Raw genomic sequence first — 23,862 nt, 5'->3', positions numbered from 1 at the left:
GATTTAGGAGCTCTGTGTCAAGAACCAGGCTCGAAGACCAAATATTAGAACTAAAGATCCTCCTAGCATCCCTATTGTTCAGGAAATTGCAAGGGTTTTAGCAGCTCTATGCCAGAAACTGGGGACAATATGTGTATTTCTTATTATTTCACAGTATAATAAAGAATTGTAGATAGAAAATCAAATAACCAATTAAGGATGGCATGGCTATCGAAAGCTGTAAGCTGAAAAGATAGGTTCTACTTCAAGCTATTTTGTACCCTAGTATAAAATACCCTAGTGCAAAGAAATGTCAATTCTTTCTACCTCCGTCTCAATCAGCTATTATATACAAGGCATGTATGTATAGATGTTGGTTTTATTATTTTTTTCTTCTGTTGTGTTGTCCTGATGGACTCTTCAGGTAAAGTTGTGATTTCAGAGTTGAGTAGGGGCACTCTTTTTCCTGAAGGCTGAATCTTCCTGGTGTCATTCATGAGGTGAAGAGGTTGAGCCTCAGGCCAGAAAGCAGAACTTAGAAGGCCAGATATTATTATCATCCCCAGTTCACAGATAGCGGAATTCTCAAACAGGATGAGTGGCCTGCTCAATCTCTTATAGATACCTCTCTGCTATAAACAAACAAACAAACAAAAAATCAAAGAATCTAGGATTATTCATTCTAGCTTATCCTTTTTATGAGGGCTATAGGTTTGCAAGCTGCCTTAAAGCTGCAATGATAATTTAAATGTAGTATTTGTGCAGCACTATTCACTTTGTAAAATGTGTGTGTGTGTGTGTGTGTGTGTGTGTGTTAACCTCACAACTACCCAGTGAAAAACATTAAGGACTATTTTCTGCCCCAAGTCAATAGATCAGGAAATGAGATTCGGAATTCAAATAAATAGCCCCAAACCACACAATGGAGGAATTTGTATTAGAACCCAGTTCTCCAGATTCCTTACCTGGTGTTCTTTTAACAACATCATGGTGCTGATTATGGGCTTTCTAATGTGTCAGTATCAGCTGCTGAGAAGCCACATGAAGATTCTCAAATATACAGAGCCCTTTTAACAGAAAATGAATGAGAAGGTCATTACTTTGTTCCAGTCAGTGGGGCTTGAAAACAATCGTTCCCTGCCGTTCCAAGATGTTTTCTTGTTCTTCAGGCTTGGAAGTGATGTACAGATTAGAGCTTTCTGACCTTTGGAATCTATTTGTGTTTGTCTTCCTCTGATTAAGAGTTCTATTTACTCTACGTTCAAGCTTCAGTGGCCATTAAAAATGAAAGAAAAAGTTTGAGGATCACCTTGTTACATTCTAGTTTATTAGAGAATGAACATAATAGAAAGTGAAAAAACTAATCCAGGAAGTAAGCAACCAAGTAGAAAAAGATGCCAAAATTATGAATAGAAATAGATGTCAAAAGTTATGTGAATGAGAAGAAAGGAGGAAATTCCACAGAGATTGTAGTGGAGCATGCTATGAGATATTTTGATAAAAAGTATCATTTCATGCTCTAAGAACAATAAAAGAGATTTTTAGGGGCTATCACATAAAAGAACCCCATTATTATTCCTGGAGGAAATTATGTCAGGAAGAGTTTGACCTGTGCCATCCAGAGGCACCTATGCATGGACAGTCAGTCACAAGACCACAGTAGAGAGGGTATGTGGCAATATACAAGATAAGACCCCTGAATCTCACCATTCACTGCCCCCCATGGAAACGAATGGTGGGTTGGGTGCCCAGAGACCCCAGTGTTCTGTATGGAAAATTGTAAATGGGCACTCAGGACACAGGTGATGTTTTAAGCTATTCCAGCTGAACGTCATGTCTTTGGAAAAGAAAGGAGGCTAAGGGAGCAAACAGCTAGAGACAGTGTTGAAGAGAAGATGTTAATTTCCTAGACTGTGGCCTATGACATCAGAACAAATGTCCTGGCTAGAATCTGTAGAATCTGGCTACACGTCACAAAGACTGGGAAGAATGTATTTGGCAGACAATTCTGCCCTGATCAACAAGAGTGGAAACAGGGTTTTTGTCAGAGAGAGGTAAAAAGGCCAAATATACTGCAAAACAGAATTATATGGAAGATGCTATATCTGACATAACAAGATGAAGCACAGGGCGGGCAGAAGTTCTTAGTAGTTCTTAGGCAATGGTAAATGTCATTTATATACCAAACCTACAGAGTAGAGGGGACAAACAGTTGACATGTCAGGATTCAAAGATATATGCAACCTTCTAGATATTTCTCTATTTGCATGGTGAAGCCTATGACTAGAATATACAATAAATGAACCATTATAAAAAAGCCAAAAGAGGAATATTAATCCTATCCAGAGAAACACATTTAAATGGCAAATACTTCTGACCAGAATTCTTGCCCTTGCTAAGTCACAAAAGATGGGAATTCTGTTGCTCTGAAAGACTAGGGTTACTCTTGGTACATACAAACAGACACCCTTACCTGGGATCCACCGTAACTGCTCACAAAGGAAATAAGATCATTTATTCAAGAAACATCTACTATGGATTGGGTGGTGGAAATGCACAGATGAGGCAGACACAGCCTCTGCCCTCCACAAGGTTGCAATCTGTTAGGGAAGAGAGATGTGAAAAATGAATATTTTAAATCCAGCAGGTCAGGTGTATTTGGAGGTATAATGGGGGTAAAAGTGAAAATCATAGGGGATTGAAAGGGAATGAGTTTCCCAGCAGAAAATGTGACCCTTCTTTGAATACTGGCTTTGGAGGTTTGTGGATGAATGAAAATGATGTATTCCCTTAGGGGACTGGCTCTATAAGACACAAATCTTACAAAACATCAGAAGTTGGGTGCTTAAGCAGGGTCAATCTTAGCACTGCTAAAGAAGTTTCTCATGAGGCAAATCCCTTGCCCAAGTTTCCCTTATTTACTGCCAGCCCTGATGAGCCCTCATAGAAACTTCCAATCTATTTCAAGCCTTTCTTGCTTGACATTGGCTTGTCTTGCAAGCCAATGTCTTGCAAGCCAAAGTCTTGCTTACTTGTAAATCTTTTCTTAATCCCATCTGAAGAAACCAGGTGGGATATTGCCTATCAAGCAGAGAAAAAGCAGAAGAATTTAGACCTGTAAATAATGGAGTCATATACTAGTATAAAAACCTATAGATTGGAGAGGGGAAGTAAAGTAAAAAGCCTATCAATTGCAATAAAGGGAAAGAGAATCAAAAGTTCTGTTTTGGTGGAATTATATCATAGGATACCTAGCCAGATGGTGTTTAAGGATATTTTTCTAATATAAATTATTTAAAATTATTTCCTAATACAGAGTATATTTTAAAAATATAGAGATAATAGGATAGGAGACTTTAACTCTACATATGTTTACCAGAAGTCTGATTCCATTAAAATTAGACTATCTCACAAACATTAGCCTCATTGACAATTTTATCATTTAGCAAACAGAGGGAAAACATAGATGAATTTCCCTTTGACTTAGAATTGGCCTTCAAAACAGTCTTGAATTAACAGGAATTTTAAGAGAACCTTCTCCAAAAGGTTAAAGATACAGTAAGGATTGCTGGACATGTTACCTAAGGCTTCAAGAAATTCAGAGAATAGCTAGAAGCAAGTCCACATCTAGAAGACATCTAAAGAGACTGAGGACTTCTAAATTTGAGGAATACTGAGAGTTAACACTGTGATTACTCAGTTGAAAATAATCCCACCAAAGATAAAAGGAAACGGGCAACTCATGAACCCTATTGGATACGTAGTGGGGGTTTGTGCATTTAGATCTCAAAAAAATTCATCCAGAAAATGGGTTTGAATGTGAAGATACAGTATTAGTGCCAGTTATTTGCTGACCACTAAAAACAGAATGAAGTAAATCTTGGGTAAGATCCTCATATCACTGAAGCCTTTCATAGCATGCATACAGAGTGGGTGCTTAAACAGCTATCAGACTGAACTGCTGTCCTGAATAACAGAGAGAAGGAAGCAAGCTCAACTTTTTTTTTTTCTTTTGTTTTCTTTTGAGACAGAGTCTTGCTCTGTTACCCAGACTGGATTGCAGTGGCATGATTTCGGCTCACTGCAACCTCTGCCTCCTGCATTCAAGTGATTCTCCTGCCTCACCCTTCCCAGTAGCTGGGATTACAGATGTGCACCACCACATCCAGCTAATTTTTTACATTTTTGTTAGAGACGGGGTTTCACCATGTTGTCCAGGCTAGTCTCGAACTCCTGACCTCAAGCGATCCACCCACCTTGGCCTTCCAAAGTGCTGGGATTATAAGTGTGAGCCACTGCACCCAGCCACAACACTCAACTTCTCTTTAGTTTTTTTATTTTCTAGCAAGAATTATCTTTACACTCAATGAAACAAACAATATAAAAAAGGAATTCAAGTCAAGATTGAGGGAGAACAATTAGGCACTCATGAGCTCAACTGTTTAGGCGTTGGAAAGTTGTAAGCTCTAAAATAAATATACATATGTCCTCTTAACAATCTTATTAACTATCAGATGATACAATGAATGGGAGAGTTCTCAGAAGGCTAGTGATCAGAAGCTATCCAAATTTACTAATATCTAATTCCTTAAACCTAAATGTTCATAAACATTTGTATGTTTTTATTTTTAATGCCATTATTAAAATCCTTGACAAAATTCTAGAAAAGATGATTAAACTATAGGCTAAAAACCCAAACAAACAATAAAGTGATCACCAAGAACCCACCATTGTTCACTAAGAACAAATCATGGCAGGTTAACTTCATTTGCCTTTCAGCTAAAATTTACTATGCTGATAAATTAAGGGACTACTCCCAAACATAGCACTTATTAATTTCAACCAGACATTCAACAAAATATCTCAAATGGATTCACACCCAGTTGACTAATTGCATTTAAAGACTGACAGGCTTGAGGAAATGTTGTGCCATGAGAATCAGGGGTTCTGCCCTCAGCTTGTGACCTGCTCAGTTGGTTGCCAAATTTGTTTTTACCGGCAGAGGTCCTCTGCCGGTAAAAACAAATTTGGATTTGAGCCTATGTGATTTTCCTCCCAATTATGCTCTTCTGCTGACAGACAGAGGAAAGTGATAGGAGGTTGAAAACGTTAAAACCATTCTATATCAGGAAATGTTAACAGAACAGGCAAACTGCCTGAAGAAGTGAGAAAAGGACCACCCCACTCGTATGGGCTGCTCAGAAGTCACTGTCTTTTTTCTGGCCCTTAAATGCTGTATAGGACTTTTTTTCCCCAATCTCCGTAGCCTCATTGCAGCATTACACATTACTGACCACATTACCAACTTTTTTGCGTCATCTTCCCTTGGTTTCCACAGTGTTACACTATCTCAGTTTTATACGTTTCTTCATATCCTTTTCTCTGTTTATTAGTTAATCCATTTCCTCTGGCAACTGGATTGAAACAAAGTTCGGTCCTTAACCTCTGCTCTTCTATCCCTTGGAGCAGTTGTATTACTTCTGCACTAATGGTTCCTAAATCTATCTATAAACTCAAATTTGACCACTTTCCTAAGCTCAAGTCCCACTTAAGCAATTGTTTGATGGACATGTATATTTAGAAGTCTATAATCATCTCAAACTCAAATCATCTAACTATGCCAAATTGGAATATATGTCTTCCCCTATGTTCACTATTAATATATCATAGACATAACCTTTATCTCCTCCATTTATTAAATTATGTTGTCACTTACACTCCTGCATAGGACATCTGTTAGCCACCCACACAGACTGAAGGCTCATTTAGAGTAAAGGTCACATCATGTGTTTCTTTATATCTCCACAGTCCCTACTATCAGTCTTACCTATCAGAGATATGCAAGTAATGACTGAAGCATTGATTTGCTCCTGGCTTTCTGGATGTGCACCCAGATTCTCCAATTCTCAATCTCACCATCTCTGCTTTATTTCTAAACCTCCCCTCACTGATCTTCTCCAGGGGCTTGGTGTATGTGCTACAATCTACCTCTCTTGTTAGCCATCTCTGAGCGCTACATTTATCAGGGACAGTGGGTGTTGGCAGGCAGACAAGAAACACAAATTTGTAGACAGAGCCACCACAAGCCAATCTTGCCAGTACAATTCCTGCAGTTTGCTGACAGCCGTGTGGTGATTTTCCAAGCCTCTAATATGGAATACCATAGGGCCTTTAAGGAGAAGTAGTTGAAGATTGGGGCAGCTGGCGATTTTCCCTCCATTTTCTATCTTTGAAAGGGTATGTACCTGACATTTGATTCTAAAATGATCTGGGATGCCATAGCTGTCACATAAAGAATAGTCTAGCAATAGAGTGAAGTTTTGGATTGGAGTGGTGTGAATGCTTCAGCAAATCTTCTGAAGACCATCCAAAGCCACACATAAATAATGAGTTTGGAAGGACAACAAGAATGCATGGGATGTGGCCTTCTGAATCAGCCATGTAGTGTTCCTGGAGTGGTGGGGTATTTAGGATAAAGGATCATTCGCAAAAACTCCTCAGGGTGTGTGTGGGGCGGGGCGGGGGGCAGTGAAGCGGGGAGAGTTCTTTGAGGACAGCGTTCCAGTGAAGTTTGAATTTCCACACAAATCCTCACCCTGATGCTGTGACCTCAGCTGAAGCAGCACAATCAGTGTGGGGGTGGATAATTGCCACAAATTCATGAACTGTTTCACACCAAAGCAACCTCAGACATCCTTAATCAAAAAGCACTTCCAACCCCACGTCAGCGTGTAAGATAGCCCCCTCTTTTTCATAACCAGAGTGTACTTTTTATTTATTTATTTTGGAGATGGAGTCTGGCCCTATCGCCCAGGCTGGAGTGCAGTGGCGCAATCTCAGATCACTGCAAACTCTGCCTCCCGGGTTCAAGCGGTTCTCCTGCCTCAGCCTCACGAGTAGCTGGGACTACAGGTGCCCGCCACCACGCCCAGCTGATTTTTGTATTTTTAGTAGACGGGGTTTCATCAGTTGGCCAGGATGGTTTTGACCTCTTGACCTCGTGATCTGCCCGCCTCGGCCTCCCAAAGTGCTGGGATTACAGGCATGAGCCACCGCACCTGGCCAGCTCGGGCTTACTTTATGGTCTAGGCAGTTTCGTGGGAGTCAAAAAAGAAGTCACACCGCTGCTGCTCTGATAATTTTGTCAACTGGATGGAAATGACCAGTTGAAAATCTCCTTATTGTTTTGTCCCTCCACACTTATGTCAAGAGTAGCTATTGGCCAAGTTTACTCCACGAAGAGTAAATCATTCCTCTGGCCCAACAAAAGATGCCTTTGCAAGCACATAAGATTTATAAACTAGTGATGGGCTCAAAGGACACTACCCAAGAACTTTAATCATCTGCACCACATGCCTAAAGGGTTAACTCACCTCAAACAGGCTTACAGAATGAAATTCAGACCCTGGAAAATTCTGGCTCTAAAGACAGGAAGCTCCACCTCTAGAAGGCTCTCTGTGCTTCAGACTTTTGTTTGTTCATCCATCCTATCCTGTATTTCCTAATGCTTAAGCCTTCATTTCTTAAAAACCAGGGTGGTCCCCGAGCAGCAGCACCTGTGTTTTACAGGTGAATTTGAGCCATTTGGCTTCAATACACCTTTTCCAGTTTGTGTTTGCTGTAGGACTTTTGCTATGATAGACTCTCCATAATTTGCCTTCTGTTTACCTCTCCAATCTGAACTAACTTCTCTTCCACCCTACTCACACTCCACACACCCCATTCACACAAACTCTCTATGATTCCCCACTCCCACCATTTTTTCTATTTGGTCAGTTCACCCAGAGGCAGGATCTGATCACTCACCCAGATGACACTCACCAATGAATATGAATGAATGTTTAGTTAGTATTCACAGCAGGCTGAGATTCTCAGAAAGGGAAGACATTGCAAAGAATTCCAATGATGAGAAGGAGAACAATTAGGGGTGGGGTTGGGGGGTAGTTTGGGACTTTTTTATGTTTAGATGAGAGGCCAAGTTGGGGGGCTTCATGCATGGTAGGCTAGAGGCTACACTGTTTGAAATTCCAGCCAGCTCAGAGAGGTCTTTCTTGTCAGGTAGCAAAGGCAGTGGTGGAGAAGAGGGTTGAGCACAGAAGGGATCCCAGGATCCTGCCAACACTCAAATACCAAAGATGGAGTCATCCCCTTTATGACACGTGCAAACCTCTTCACTTTCACACAAGCAGCCCCTCCTTAGGACACACTCCAGCTTGTCGTCCCAAACTCCCCTTATGAGTCACCTCCTCTAGAGCCCTTTCCTGACTCTCAGTCAGCTGCAATGGACCATCCTCTTCTCTGCTACAATCATGTCCTGTGTTTGCCTCTATTTTTTATTTTTTTTATTTTTTTATTTTTTTATTTTTTTTTTTTGAGACGGAGTCTCGCTCTGCCGCCCAGGCTGGAGTGCAGTGGCCGGATCTCAGCTCACTGCAAGCTCCGCCTCCCGGGTTCACGCCATTCTCCTGCCTCAGCCTCCGGAGTAGCTGGGACTACAGGCGCCCGCCACCGCGCCCGGCTAGTTTTTTGTATTTTTTAGTAGAGACGGGGTTTCACCGTGTTAGCCAGGATGGTCTCGATCTCCTGACCTCGTGATCCGCCCATCTCGGCCTCCCAAAGTGCTGGGATTACAGGCTTGAGCCACCGCGCCCGGCCTGCCTCTATTTTTATAGTACATATCATATTTGATCTTTGCTATAGATTGAACTGTGTTCTCCCAAACTATATATCCAAACCCTAAGCCCTATTACCTTATGAATGTGACCTTATTTGGAAATAAGATATTTGCAGATATAATTAACTCAAGGGTCTTTGGATGAGGTCATCCTGGGTTTAGTATGGGTTATAAATCCAGTGATGTGTCCTTATAAGATAAAGGAGAGGGAGATGTGACACAAAGGGAAGGCCAAGTGAAGACAAATGCAGAGATTGGAATTATGCAGCTACAAGCCAACAAATCCCAAGGACTGCCAGCAGCCACCAGAAGCCAGGAGAGAGAGGCACGGAATGGATTCTTCTGCACAGTCTCCAGAAAGAATGAACCTTGCTGACCCCTGGATTTCAGACTTCTGTCCCCCAGAACTGTGAGAGAGTAAGTGTAGGCTTTTTCAAGTCACCAAGTTTGTGACAATCTGCTGTAGGAACCCTAGCAAACTGATCACTTTATAATCATCAGTCTGGATTTTTATCCTTATCACAAGAGCAGTGTGCTTCCAGAGGGCAGAGGTTGTCTTTTGTTCATCTTTGGATCCCTCCAGCCCAGCACAAGTGCCTGACACAAATGGAGGCGCATCTGAAAAAAAAACTACTCAGCCCAAACCAAATGAATGCAGAGGCAAAAGGACCATAGAAATTCTGTCTACAGCAGGAGGACTTCTATTGAATCTGCCAGCTATGGCGAAATCATGAAGGGCTCCATGTGAAAAATCAAGAGTACACCATAGTTTGCACTTTAGGTTAAGCTGTTTCTTTACTTTTTGCCTGCAGGTGGATGTCTAGAACTATTGGGTAATGGGAAGAGTCCATGCACCAGTCTGCACAGGTACTAAAGTACTTTGGCATGCATCCAAACTTTCTCTCCGAGTCCATGTTAATCAGATTTGTCCATAAGATAGACAAGTAGCTTGGGTACTCTGATTTAAACCACATGCCCTTGTGGGAGTCCCTAGAATGAGGGTTCAAATGCTGCAAAGAATCTGTTGTTTGGTTTGGGTGCTTTCTTCTCTCACTGAGCAAAAAGATGGTTTTTTTTCCTCAGGAGGAGGTGAGTGAGTGAGGATAAAAATATTTACTTAGGGACCACCTAGGCCAGGTCTGAAAACTCAGCCCAGGTGGGAAACTTCAGCCCAGTGAGGGTTCTCTGTTTTTGTTAAAGAAAAAAGAAATTGCAGATGGACAGCCCAAGAGCATTGGAGCAGATGTCTGAGGCACGAATCCTTGAAGCAGACCCAGGGACCACTGCCCTTTCCTGCTTTCCATCGCCTCATTTTACAGATGACAAACAGCCCGGCCACTTGTTTAAAGCTCAGGGTTTTCTTTTTCCTCCTTCTCTTCCCCTTTTTTTTCTAAAAGCCACAAGAGTGTTAGGTGATTTTTCCCTCCCTGCCTAGGGAACATTTATTATAGATGCTTAATCTTTCCCCTCTCCTTGGGGCAGCTCAGACCCTCATACCAGGCAGGAGCTGAATCGTTGCCTTGGCAGAAACACTGCCCACACAAAAGGGGTAGGTGTTTTTAATTTTATCTTGTTCTATAAGGCAGGCATGGGTGAGAAACAAGTAGTGAGTATGCACTGAGCAGGCAATGGGAATTAGAAACCATGCAATGGGTACAAAAGAAATTAAAGGATCTTTCCCTGACTTCAATGAGCTGTCAGACCAACAGACAGACATAAAGGGAATCAGAAAAATAGAACGTTTTTTGCTAGCAGATGTGTAAAACCTATACTATTAGTCCATTCTTATGCTGCCATAAAGAACTGACCAAGATTGGGTAATTTATAAAGGAAAGAGGGTTAATTGACTCACCTGTTTTGCTGGGGAGGCCTCAGGAAGCTTACAGTCATGGCAGAAGGCAAAAGAAAAGCAGGCACCTTCTTCACAGGGCAGCAGAACTGAGTGCCAAGCGAAGGGAGAAGCCCCTGATAGAACCATCAGATTTCATGAGAACTAACTCACTGTCACAACAACAGCATCAGGGAAACCAACCCCATGATTCAGTTACCTCTACCTGGTCCCACCCTGGACACATGGGGATTATTGGAATTACAATATCTGAGCCTTTTTTGTATCTGTTATTTTTTTGATTGTATCTGTTACTTCCTAGATACAATGGGGGTACAGGCATTGTATAAATATACCCATTCTAAATGTGAGAAATTGTTCAAAACTAAGGGGCTGCAGGCCCCATGCAAGTCCAAAATCCAGTAGGGCAATCATTAAACCTTGAAGTTTCAGAATGATCCCCTTTGACTCCATGTCTCATATTCAGATTATGCTGATGCAAGAAGTGAGCTCTAATGGCCTTGGACAGCTCTACCCTGTGGCTTTGCAGGGCATGAGCCCCCCCGAGCTGTTTTCATGGCTGGCGTTGAGTCTCTGCAGTTTTTCCAGGTGCATGATGCAGCCTGTCAGTGGAACTACCATTCTGGGGTCTGGAGAACAGTGACCCTCTTTTCACAGCTCCACTAGGTCGTGCCCCAGTGGGGACTGTATGTGGAGGCTCCAACCCTACATTTTTCTTCCACTCTGCCCTAGTGGAGGTTCTCCATGAGGGCTCTGCCCCTGCAGCAAGCTTCTGCCTGGGCATCCAGGCATTTCCATCCATCCTCTGAAATCTAGATGGAGGTTCCCAAACCTCAATGTTTGACTTCTGTGCACCCACAGACCCAACACCATGTGTTAGCCGCTAAGACTTAGGATTGCACCCTCTGAAGCAATGGCCTGAGCCGCACATTGGCCCCTTTTGGCTGTGGCTGGAACTGAAGCAGCTGGGATGCAGGGCACTGTGTCCTAAGGCTGTATAGAGCAGCAGGACCCTGGGCCAGGAAACCATTCTTACCCCCTGGCCATGAAGGTCTCTGACATGCCCTGGAGACATTTTCCCTATTATCTTGGTGATTAACTCTCAGCTCCTTGTTAGTTATGCAAATTTCTACAGCCAGCTTGAATTTTCCCCCCCATAAAATGGGGTTTTCTTTTTTATGGCATCATAAGGTTGCAAATTTTCCAGACTTTTATGTCTGCTTCCTCTTGAGTGTTTTGCCACTTAGAAATTTCTTCTGCCAGATACCCTAAAACATCTCTCTCAAGTTCAAAGTTCCACAGATCTCTAGGACAAGGACAAAATGACACCAGTCTCTTTGCTAAAGCATAACAAGAGTTGCCTTTACTCCATTTCCCAACAAGTACCTCATCTCCATCTGAGACCACCTCAGCCTGGACATGTCATTGTCCATACCACTATCAGCATTTTGGTCAACCATTCAACAAGTTTCTAGGAAGTTCCAAACTTTCCCACATCTTCCTGTCTTCTTCTGAGCCTTCCAAACTGTTCCAGCCTCTGCCTGTTACCCAGTTCCAAAGTCGCCTCCACATTTTCGAGTATCCTTATAGAAGCACCCCACTCTACGGGTAACAATTTATTATATTAGTCCATTCTCATGCTGCTATAAAGAACTGCCTGAGATTGGGTAATTTATAAAGGAAAGAGGTTTAATTGGCTCACAGTTTCACATTGCTAGGGAGGCCTCAGGAAACTTACAATCATGGTGGAAGACAAAGGAGAAGCAGGTACCTTCTTCACAGGGCAGCAGGATAGAGTGAGTACTGATCAAAAGGGGAAGCCCCTGATAAAACCATCAGATCTCATGAGAACTAATTCACTATCATGAGAACCACCCCCATGATTCAATTATCTCCACCTGGTCCCACCCTTCACATGTGGGGATTATTGGAACTACAATTCAAGATGAGATTTGGGTGGGGACACAGCCAAAATATATCACTGTACTTTTCATTTTTCAAGAAATCTTCATATCCATGATGTTATTTCGTCTTCACAAGATTCCTGGGATATAAAGCAGGTATATGACTTTCAGTTTCCAGATATGGAAACAGAGAGGTTATGGGAATGGACTATTTGTGTCAAGTTAAGATAAAAATCTCAACCTGTTAGCTACAATTTCTTCTACTTGCCACTTTAATAAGAGTGGCTACCCTCTGCTGGATCCTTTTTCTCTGCCAGATCCTGTTCTGAGCCTTATTTCATTGAATCCTCATAAAGGCTCTCTAAAGGAAGAACTGTTGTTACTCCTGTCTTACAGATAAAGAAACTGAGACTTATCCAGATAACACAGCTAGTTATTGTTGAAACCAGGTTCAAAACCAAGTCTGTCTAACTCAAAAACTCTTTTTTCTTGTAATTCTAAAATTTTAAAATTTCATTTGATGAGATGGTGCAGAGTAAAGTAGCAGTTAGCGTTAAGAGGACTTGATCAAGGAAATTTCTTAGCAGCTGTAAACATTGGAGACCACTTAAATGGAAAGAAAATGGGAGGTAACATTTATTGCATAGTTAAAATAGGTGAATCCCTTTCAAAGTGACACTAATCTAGCATTCCCTACATGAATGGGATGATTCTCCTAATTTTACAGGAAAGAGGCTGAGGCTTGGAGAGATCGAATACCCTGCTTGCAGTCCCACAGCTAGGACTTTAATAGAGACAGGATTCACATTTGGGTTTGTTTGACTTCAGACAATTTGCATGTTTCTGCTCTGCCATTCTTAATTGTGGTATGAAGGTGGAAAGTGACTGCAGGCCAGATTGCACAAGGTTGAGCATGTTCTAGTTGTTTACAAGGGGACATGCAGGGACTTTGATCAAAACCACCTATCTGTGTTGAAGGAGAACATAGGTATGACACAACTAAAATGTTTAGGAGGAAAAAAAATGGTAAAACTTGGTAGCAGTAGACTTTTATCTTCTCTTTTGATAAATTCTTAAACATTTTCTTTTGCTCAATAGCAGAACAAATAAGTGCACATTTCCATTAATTATTTACTTTGCTTCAGATTCTTTTGACATTTCTATCATGTGCTGACAGATGTAAACACCCTCTTATTTTGTCTCTCTAAGGCTATATTTGTGGAGAGTAATGTTAATGACTGCTACTATTTTTTGAGTACTTACAGTGAGATAGCATACATTTGCTTATGTCATTCTCCCAACAACCATGAAAGCTACGTATTAATTTCCCAATTTTCAGATGAGGTGACTTCAGGCAAGAGAGGTCATATAATTCATTCAGGTCACATAGGGAGCAAATGGCAGAGTCAAGACATAAATGGGTCTGTGTGATTCCAAAATGTATTCTCTTTCTGTTGCCTGAAGGTAACTGGATAGGCTATACATGGAGGCAGTGGGGGGTGGGAGAGGGTAGTCTTTTCAGGTCATGTTTGTGTATTTTAATTTGAGATAATAAATAATAGGGAAGGAGATGACATGATGGAAGTGGTGTTTGAGGCAAGTGGGGAGAGACTGGAGGCAAGAAACCCCTTTTTCACAGGCCATGAATAGTAATAGGAATTTGAAATCTTGGGCACGTGGATAAAGGATGGTGGCTGTAGAAATAGAAAATGATGTCTTGGGATGAGTAAGCTTTGTAGAAAAATAACTGGTGAGACTTGAATCATAACTAAAGGAAAAGGAAGAGCTGAAATGGCACCAAAGGCGAGTTCTCAGGAGGTACAGTCATAGTATCATCACTGTGAGAAAGTAGATGAAAAGGGTTTTGAAGGCCAGCATTGTTTCCTCTTCATGCTTAAACAGAGAGGGCTAGAGGCAGGGCAACCACTGTGAATGACTGGGCCGCATGCACTTGTGCCAGTACCTCTACGGGTGGTCACAGGTAAAGAAAGAGCTTCCTTGGAAAGGGGAATTTCATCATTGTCAGCCCCTCCCCAGATGTGAAGCCTTGAGGTTATGTTGGCTAAGAGCCGGGAGAAGTATGCTTGAGGCCAGTGAGAAAAAGAAAAACCTATGCTGAACCACACGTGTGTCTACACACCTGGCATGGCAATCCTGTTCTCCATGACGATGTCCCTCCCTACTCCTCCACAAGCCCAGCCGCCCTGCAGGAGGATTTGGGAAGACTGCCTCTGGAGCTGTCCAGCTCCCAAGGTTGGAAGGAAGCCTTTAGCAATCCCATTACCACTTCGAACAAAGCCATGCTTTCTGAGGAGGTGTAGATCTTATTATATTATTTTGTTTTCCATTCTTTCTATCCATTCACCAGATCACCCTCTCTTTTGCTGAGTAGCATGGTGACATTGTTTATGACTCTCGTTGCCCTGAGAATGTTTCTACCTAAGTTTTTTCGCCCGAATTACTGACAACAGCTACAAACCCCTGCCTGCAGATATCTATGCATACACTGGAAAGTTCCATATAGGGCAGAGGTCACAAAGTGGCAGCCCAGAAACTAGATGTGGCCCACTGATATGTAATTTTCTTTGACCTATACAATGTTTGTTAACACTTGGAATCAACATGATTAAGCTGGGAAGTTTCACACATTTTCACATTTCTAGCTTCTCTTAAAAATATAAAAAGCCCTGGAAAATACAAAAAGTTCCTGGGTCAGAACCCCACATGTCAGTAAGCAGCTGGAGCTGGGTTACTGATACCCCCTTTACATGTAGCATTTGGTCCCTATTTTGCCACAGTCTCCACCACTCTTTATTACCTGACACAAAACCCACTGCCCTCATATGTCTCACTTAGCTGGCCTCTGTAGGCATTTAACTTTGAGATCCCAATGTGTGGTAATGGTATTGGTTTAAGCAGAAGCTAGTTGGTGCCCAGACATTATAAATGCACTTGAGTAATAGATATGACTGAATTCGAATTCCTTTCCCCTTCCTTTAGGCATTCTTCTGCTAATCACATTCTCTTCCCAAAATGCTCAGCACCTTCTGATGAATGCTGGGCACCAAAATATTGTCCCTTCCTGCCACTGTAGTGTAACATAACCCCAGGTTAGCCTCCTTCCGCCAAGACTCTCATTCCATGATGTCTCGCTTCTTGCTCCCTAGCCCAAGCAGAGTGATCTTGCCAGCTGATTCAGGGAGATATCAGTGACATCGCTGTCACTTGAGTCAGATTTTGGCAAAGGAAAATGCAAGAGAAAGAATGTGATGAAACAATTAGCTGATTATTTGGGAAAGGATTTGGGACACTGGGGAAGTGAACAGAGTGGCCTGAGCAGGTGGAATGATCAGCCTGGAGAGCTCACTGTGGGGACAGAGTGAGAGGCAGGATGGAGGGACAGGGACCTGACATGGGGAGCCCACTAGCGAAGCTGTGGCTGAGCGTTTCTGGGCTAAGAGTGTAGTCCCATCTCTGCTCACTCAGTATGCAGCCACCTCTCTGGGCCTCAGTCTTCATCTGTGATCTCCTCATGACCTTAAAGCATTGGTCCTCTATTACTCACTGTGGTACCTAACACCCTCTACCTGCTGTTTTCATCATGAGGGTGCAGTGAGGACAGGACCCTGCTCCCTTTGGTCAGAATCTTCCAAAGATTAGCACTGTCAGCCATGCAAAGTAAGTACTATGTCATCATCCCCTGAAGAAAATAAGAAGGAAATCTGGGTCCAGATATTCCCAAATGATATGAATGTCTAAAATGCTGGGTTTGTGGCTATGTGCCAGTTGTAATTTGTGCACTTTGGTAGTAGGTTTTGTTGGATTTAGATGACTTTTTTTTTTATAAAATAAGCAGCATGGTAAAGTGGAGAAAGTGCTGGGATGGGGCTATTTCCAGCCTGTCTACTACTACGAAACACGCCCTTAAATGGGGTCTCTTTAGAGGAGATGGGCTGAAAAAGCCAAGGGTATTGAAAAGAAGAAATAAGCATGTACCTTGAAAGCCTAACTGGGCCTTTTTGCAACTCTGAGTTTCTGGGATTTCATAGCCACCATCTGACCAACAGCACCACTGAGAGAGCTGGTTTTTATCCATTAAATAAAAGCATTACTTCTGTTACTCTTAGCTACACTTACTGCAATAAGCCTAAGTAATGTTAAAGACCAAGTCACCTTTATCTTACATAGATTTTAAACTTTTCGAAGCAGGCAGATACTATAACTTCACCTTTACTTGAATCTTCCCTTGAGCTTAATGTAGCTGACACTCAACAAAACACTCACAAATTGACTCATTGCTGTTCAATTCTTGAGTATATGTATCATGCACTTCCTATGTAACAAGCATTTTACTAAGCATTAAAGAGTTTTTTTAAAGAAAATGAATGAAGCATGGTGCCTTCCATCAAGGAGAGTCTATTCTGGTAGAGGGCTATTCCTGGGATTATATACACATACAGCAACAACTAAATCCATTTGATAAGCATTCTGAGGAAAAACTGTAAAAAGTACTATGGAAGCTGAAGCTGGGGATAGTAATGGAAAGCTCTTGGAGTAACTGATGCCAGAGCTAAGCCTTGGAAGATGAGTAATATAAGAAGCTCACCATCTTGCAGGGAAATATATATATGTGTGTGTGTGTGCGCGCATGTGTGTGTATGTGTGTGTGTGTTTAATTTTTCTGAGTGCATCACTGTCAGTGTGAATAGCCTCACTCCATGTTTAGCCCAGATCACCTGCAGAGATACCTGTTATTACTTCTTTTCATTTACTTGCCATTTTTTTCCTATTGTATAGTAGCCGCAACATTTAGATGGAGAGTTCCCTTGAATTCTCTTTTTTTAAAAAAGCAGTTAGACATCATGATCAAGGGTAATGGGGCTCTATGCTCAAGTCCTTTATTTCGTTCCCGTTCATCTGTGGGTCAATAGGTAAGCCACATCCCCTGAGCCTCAACTGCTTCAAAGTACTCATCCTGATACCTTGCTGGACAGGCAAGTTGCTGGAAACAAGTTTTTCTTCAGCAATCATTCAGGCGGCAAATGTTTTATTGAACATCTACACTGTGCCAGGCACTAGGTGAGGAATCAGGGTCCAATCAAACTCTCCAAACCACTGCTCAACACACTCTTCCTTTGACAAAAGGGTTTTCAAAATAAGCATGCACATAATGTGCCTCCTTTGGCACATTTCCTAAGAGATTTCACTCTGAAAAGCAAGGCCAACCTCAGCCCTTAAAGTGCAGGCCAAATAAAAACTTGCTTGACTATCAAGATGATATTATCATCTCCCCTCCAGTTCCCACCAGACTTCTAGGAAATAGCCAGACAGCTCCTCCAACCAATGCAGTAGCCAAAATAATCCATTTCAAAGCTTCAACTGAGCATCTTAACTAAATAATTGTTTACCTGATTAGTATTCAGCATCCGCAGAAGGAGGCTGAAACCCACCCCTTTCAACCTTTCCTCTCTCCATCTCACTCTCTCTCTCCTTCCCGCCCTGTCTCCTTTCAGATATACATTCGAATCCCACCCCTTTCAGGGGCACAAAGACCAACTCAAATCTGATCGCAGCATTATCAATAAACTTATTCCCTCCCCACCGGGCACCTCCTAAGATATTTTTCACCATTTCTTTCATTCTTTGAAAATGATTTCTTTGTCACCAAGCCTGTGTGGCACTTCCCCTGCCTCTCCTCTTGACCCTGCACTGTAATCTGGACACTCCTGGAGCCAAGCCGTGGGAGAGGCAGCCATGCTCAGTCTCCCTGGATAAAGCCAGGGTTCCCTTGGCAACGGGACCGTGTGGACATTCGCAAAGGGGTTTCCCTCCACCCCCCAGGTCCTATTTCAACTCAAGAGCTCAGTCCGGTGTCTCTCATGGAGGCGTCTCTAACCAGGGTAGGAAAACAACAGTTCTGAATATCGGTAATTGGTGTTTGGAGACCATTGTTTTGCATTCAACAGGCAGGAAAATGTGAGTTGAGTGGGCGAGTGAATTCGGGCGTGAGCTGGTGAGCATCCCTGGTCAGGCAGAGGGAAAGCTGGTTTCGTTTCTGTAAACAGGCAAGTGTTGATCCGAAGTAGTTTGGGTCTGTAATGTGTGTCTTTGTCTTTTGGGAGGTGGGAAAATGGGAGATGAAAGGAGAGAGGCTCCCAGAGGCAAGTTTTTACTTTATTGTCTTATTTTCTCTTTTATCTTTATCATTTTTATTTATAATAAAGGCAAGGAAACCAGGGATTACTTGTCTCCATGTTAATGCCAACTCTTGCTCATGATTGCTGACTGTGCATGCGCTCTCACTCTCTCCTGCATGGATTCTCTCCTTTCTCTCTCTCTCTCTCACACTTTTTATGGACTTTATTGTCATGACGATGGAGAAGTAAAATTTTTTTTAAAGTTGGAAGTGGACTTTTTTTTTTGTAAGAGGTCATCTCTGAAGAGCTGAGCCAGCGCTAGGCAGGACAGGGACTGATTGACTTATATGAACCCTGTGGGCTGTGTCGGTGGTATTGGAATCCCTGTTACTGACCCAGGTTGGTCCAGAAGACCTCAAATGTGCCTTTGGTTGATGGAAGAAATGCCTGTTATTGACTTGGTTAATACTAATCACAGGTTTCTACAATAATTCAGAAGGTTATTATTGAAGTCCTGGCTGAGGTCCTGGTAGGGGATACTAACAGGAGGAACTGATTCAGCGCCTTCACTTCTCCTTAGGAGTTTAGAGTAGGTGAGGACCTTACCAAAAAGCTTCTCAAGAATGAGCCTGCAGCTTAAGACCTTTGAGAAAAGCAGAGATAAGTGCAAGTAAGGCATGAAAGTAGGAGGCCAGAGAACTGCTCAGTTTTCCTTTCCTTGTCTCTCTTTTCCTTCCTTTCTTTCTTTTTCCTTCCTTCCTTATAAAATCACATCCAGAGTGAGGCCTAAGCATAACTACTTATGGAACCTCTGAGATCGGTACCTTGAAGTACTTGCTGAGTTTAAACTGGTTACTGCATTAACCTATTAACCAATATGCCACTACACACACACACACACACACAAACCGCAACAACAAAAAAACACTTATTCCTTTTACTGTGTATTCATAGTAAACCCTTTGGGGATAGGAACTATACAGTTTCCAATATTTTACCCCTGATTCTAACCAGTTAGGGGGTCAGGTGCATTTGAGGGGCTCCATTTATGGTTGTAGAATTGAATTGAATGAACAGTGTGGAGTATTATTACCATTTGTTCCATGAAGTGTAGAGCAAGGACTAGTCTTGTGGTCAGAAGACTTAGGCTCTAGACTCAGAGCTGGCACTAATTAGTGGCAGAACTTGGGCCATACTATTTCAGTTCTCTAACCCTCAGTTTCTTCATCCATCAAGTGAAAGAGTTTAAATGAAAACAGTGTTTTCCCAACAAAAGTAGTTATCTAAAGGCTTCATGCCACCCTCAAGCCTGGAGGATAGGAGGGTTTGGGAGAGGGAGACCAGTCTGGTCAAGAACAGCTGCTGTAAAGAGTAACATAGCACATACAGGAAGAGGTAGAGCAAGAAGTGGCTCAGAGACTGGAAGCTGGAAAATGCTAGACCTTAGAGGACTCCTCAGGTCCCTTGTAACTCTGACATTCAGAGTCATGAGACTAATCTCTCCCAGTTTGGTGCCACTTCTCCTATATTAGGTACTTTTGAAGAATGACACAAAGCAGTACCGTTATTTGTTCCGATATGGGCCAGCAAGCTATCCTTTCTTCCATGAGACAAGGCTTCTCACTGCTGAGAGGTCTGAATCTCTGCCCTTGGAATGTGCCAAGCAGCTGGTCCTAAGCCAGACACACTCTGTCACTTCATTCCAATATAGTCTTTCATTTATTCAACAATCAACAGGTAATTACTGAAAGCCAAGAAGTTTCCTTTTTTCTGGATAGTGTGGTCAGGAAGGTTCTCTTTGAAGAGGTGACAGTTAAGCTGAGGCACCAGTTAAGTGAAGGAATGAGCCCTGCTTACACTGGGAGAATAGCATGGGCTCCAGGCTGAGCACCCCTGTAAGTATGAGTCTCTTGATTTGGGAGTCAGCTTGGCATGTCTTAAGGCAAAGCAAGGTGCCCGGGGCAGAAACAGAGTGAAGCAGAGAGGAGAGGTCAGAAGGTTGGAGTGAGATAGTGCAGATCACAGGGGACTTATAGGTCATGATAGGGACCAATGGGAAGCCATTGGACAAATTTTTACATAGAAATAATTATATCTGATCACTCCAGCAACTGTGCAGAGAACAGTGTTTTAGAGACCCTACCTGTAAAGTGGTTAGTTACAGTGAAGGGCTTGGAAACTAAGCCGCCTATGTGGGAAGTCACATGGTGTCTGGGAAACTTGAATATGGTTGGATAGGCCTGGATTTGAATCTTGATCTTGAGGCTGACCTATTATGTAATTTGGGCAAGTTATTTAACTTCCCTGATCTCCATTTCCTCATTTCTCTCGTGCGTGCGCGCTCTCTTTTTTTTTTTTTTTTTTTTCTTTTTCCTTGAGATAGAGTCTCACTCTGTTGCCCAGGCTGGAGTGCAGTGGTGCAATCTTGGCTCACTGCAACCTCCACCTCCAGAGTTCAAGCAATTCTCATGTCTCAACTTCCCGAGTAGTTGGGACTACAGGCATGCACCAACACGTCAGGCTAATTTTTGTTGTTGTTGTATTCTTAGTAGAGACAGGGTTTCACCATGTTGGCCTGGCTGCTCTCGAACTCCTGGCCTCAAGTGGTCCACCCACCTTGGCCTCCCAAAATGCTGGGATTGCAGGTGTGAGCCACCACGCCCGGCCTGTTTCCTCACCTCGTAAAGAGGGATCGCATTATCTACCTCAATGAGTTGTGAAGATGAAAGCAGAGAGATTACATATGTCATCTCAAAGCAGCTGCTTAAAATGATAGCATTGTTGTCCAAACTAATCCCATAACCTTTGCACTATGGGCCACAGATGAGCAAGACCACTGGAAATGTAAGGTGCATGGTGGGTTTCATATATTATCCTCTTTATACCTTGCTCCCTTTGGGAATGTGGGAGGTGGAAAAGGAAGAAGTAAGGTGACTTGTGCCAAGTCTTGCAGCTGGTTAAGTTCAGGGCTGTGTCTAGGGGCCAGGTTCTTTGTTCCTGCCTCATGTTCTTTCTTCTACGCTTAGAGTTAGCAAACTACAGCCCCATAGGCCAATCCTAGCTTGCCCTCTGTTTTTATAAATAATGTTTTATTTGAACACAGCCATGCTCATTCATTTATATACTATCTGTGGCTGTTTTCACACCAGGACAGCAGGGTTGAGTAGTTACAACAAAGACCATAGACCCAAAAAAGCCAAGATATTTACTTGCCAACACTTTACAGAAAAAGTTTGCCAGCCCCCCATCTACACCATTCTTCTCCCTTAATTGGCATGGCTTTATTGTATTTAGCTTAGATATTACCAAATAGGAAGGGCCGGCCTCTCTAGGTCTCCAAAACAGAGGGATTCAGAGCACTGTCCTCGTGGAATATTGCAGTGAGAGATCTCAGGCCACTGGGAGCCAACAGAAACACACTGGTCACCTGGCGGGGGACAGAAAAGGGAGAGGATGGGGACTCTGGGCATAGGTACCTGGGTAGAAAAGAAGGGAATCCCAAATACTTGCCCTTAGCTATTTCAGACCCCAGAGACAGCTATCTAAAACAGGTGAGGAGGAATGTAGAGGGCTCAGGATATGGGCAATGCAGCAGCTTCATCTGACGACCACACTTGAATGTGCACTGCTGAGTGGGTCTCTCTGGGACACACCTATCAGGGATCAGCCAGACCTCAGGGCTGCTCATCACTTTATACCCCCGGATGACCATCATTAGCACACTGGGAAACAATGCTTGCTTATTCCCAGAGACCACAGTTCAAATGCATATGGGTCTTTCTGATGACTCCTCCTTCCTCTCTCTCCCGAGACTTTAGGAGTATGTGTGGACTATGGTTTCTTACCAGGGACTATTTCCCTGCCTGGCACTCAGGAAGCTCATAGCTTGGCTTCAAGTGTTTGGATTTCCAAGTTCCCACTGATGCACTTAAATAGGCTCTTGTACACAGACTCCACTGCCTTTAAACTTACTGATGCATTCAGTCTTGACAAGTGATTACTTACCTACCTCAAGGTTTTAATCTAGTGCTTGAGGATACATTTATAGGTGTAAATCTATAGGTCAGAAAGCAGTGGAGGCTTCACTTGATTGGATACGTGGAATCCGAACTTTAACTTTACCGGTACATGTTCCACTCCACTCCCGATTTCAGGCTTGTTGCCTTAAGCAGTGGAAACTGAGTTACACAGTTCTTCAACTCCAGGTAATATAAATATAGGGCCATGTATTTCTTGGCACTCATAACTTTCCAGCCAGCCTACATGGAGAACACCCCAGCTTTTAGGAATGCTAAATAATCCACCAGACCCATCTGCCATGGTGTTTCAGGCTCAGTAGGCTCCTCCCACTGATCTAATGAACAGATGTGCTAAATTTTCACTTGCTGGGAATGCTTCAGCCATTTGAACACCATGGACTCCGGGTTGGATCAGTCACCCAGTACCCTAACACTCTAGCTAATCCACAGACTGAGCAACTCCTCTCACATACACCCCAGTGGTTATCTTGCCTAATTCCTAGAAGTTGTTCAGTAACTGAGTTCAAGTAGCATGACAGTCCAGTTCCAACATGGGCTCATCCTCCCATCCCAAGACCTTTTTTTTTTAAAAAAAAAAAAAAAGGAGGAAGAAAAGCAATCTTAGCCTCCACAATGATTCCCTTCCATTTGCCTTCTTCCATCCTGGTGCTTAGATGAGGTTACAACCCTAGCAGAAATGAAATGAAATGAAACCATAAGAAAAGGTCAGCAAATCTAAAACACTGCTGCCTGTTATCAGTGCTAATAGCCTTCATTAAGTCACTGGGAGCTTGGACAAAGCAAGTGGAGCTAGATCAGCTTCTACTTTCTTGGAATGTACCATCAAAATAAGAAACTGCTGAAATGAATTGAGCAAGCAGATTCAAGGGGGTAAAGACAGACAACGACACAGCATGTGGAGAGGGAGGGAATGCTACAGAGGAGCCCATGCTAAAAATAAATGATTTTTTACAAGTGTGGTTAACTTTACTGAGGCTTAAAATTGCTAAACACCGCATGTATTTTCCCCCCTAAAATAAAAGTTTTGGGGAATTTTGATCTGCCTCATATAAAAAGCTACAGAAAAGGAAGGTATCTGTGAAAGCTTTTAAAATTATTACCATATTTCAAGTAGGATAATTATCAGGAATACTTGATGCCATCAGAAGCAAACTAATACAGAATTGCTTTATTTACAGCAATTTAGGCATTTGTGTTGCCCCATTAACAAGATTCCCTAGCATTCTTATGTATAGAAAATATTTACCACCATCTAGGAGTGGTCTAGGTCAAAAAAAAA

At 42.6% G+C, this 23,862-nt stretch overlaps 1 protein-coding gene and 1 long non-coding RNA gene across 2 annotated transcripts in view; one reads left to right on the top strand and one right to left on the bottom strand.

The window, feature by feature from the left end:
• Positions 1-479: 479 nt before the first annotated feature.
• LOC139359366 (uncharacterized) lies at positions 480-10,689 on the bottom strand. The gene is made up of 4 exons (XR_011615282.1): positions 10,506-10,689; positions 2,453-2,579; positions 945-1,046; positions 480-611 (listed from the first exon to the last, which is right to left on the bottom strand). It is a non-coding gene; the product is annotated as an uncharacterized lncRNA (long non-coding RNA).
• A 7,536-nt stretch (positions 10,690-18,225) lies between these two features.
• Positions 18,226-23,862, top strand: part of LOC105476782 (ankyrin repeat and fibronectin type III domain containing 1) — a 353,243-nt gene continuing 347,606 nt past the window's right edge. The window contains exon 1 of the mRNA XM_071082907.1: positions 18,226-18,306. Coding sequence (XP_070939008.1) covers positions 18,286-18,306 — 21 coding nt within the window. The 5' untranslated portion in view covers positions 18,226-18,285. The remainder of the gene's footprint in view (positions 18,307-23,862) is intronic.

This window comes from Macaca nemestrina, chromosome 17, assembly GCF_043159975.1.
Source record: "Macaca nemestrina isolate mMacNem1 chromosome 17, mMacNem.hap1, whole genome shotgun sequence".
In the NCBI taxonomy this organism is placed as follows: Eukaryota; Metazoa; Chordata; class Mammalia; order Primates; family Cercopithecidae; genus Macaca; species Macaca nemestrina.
Note: the sequence above shows the minus strand (reverse complement) of the source record. Positions and strands in the feature narration are given on the sequence as shown.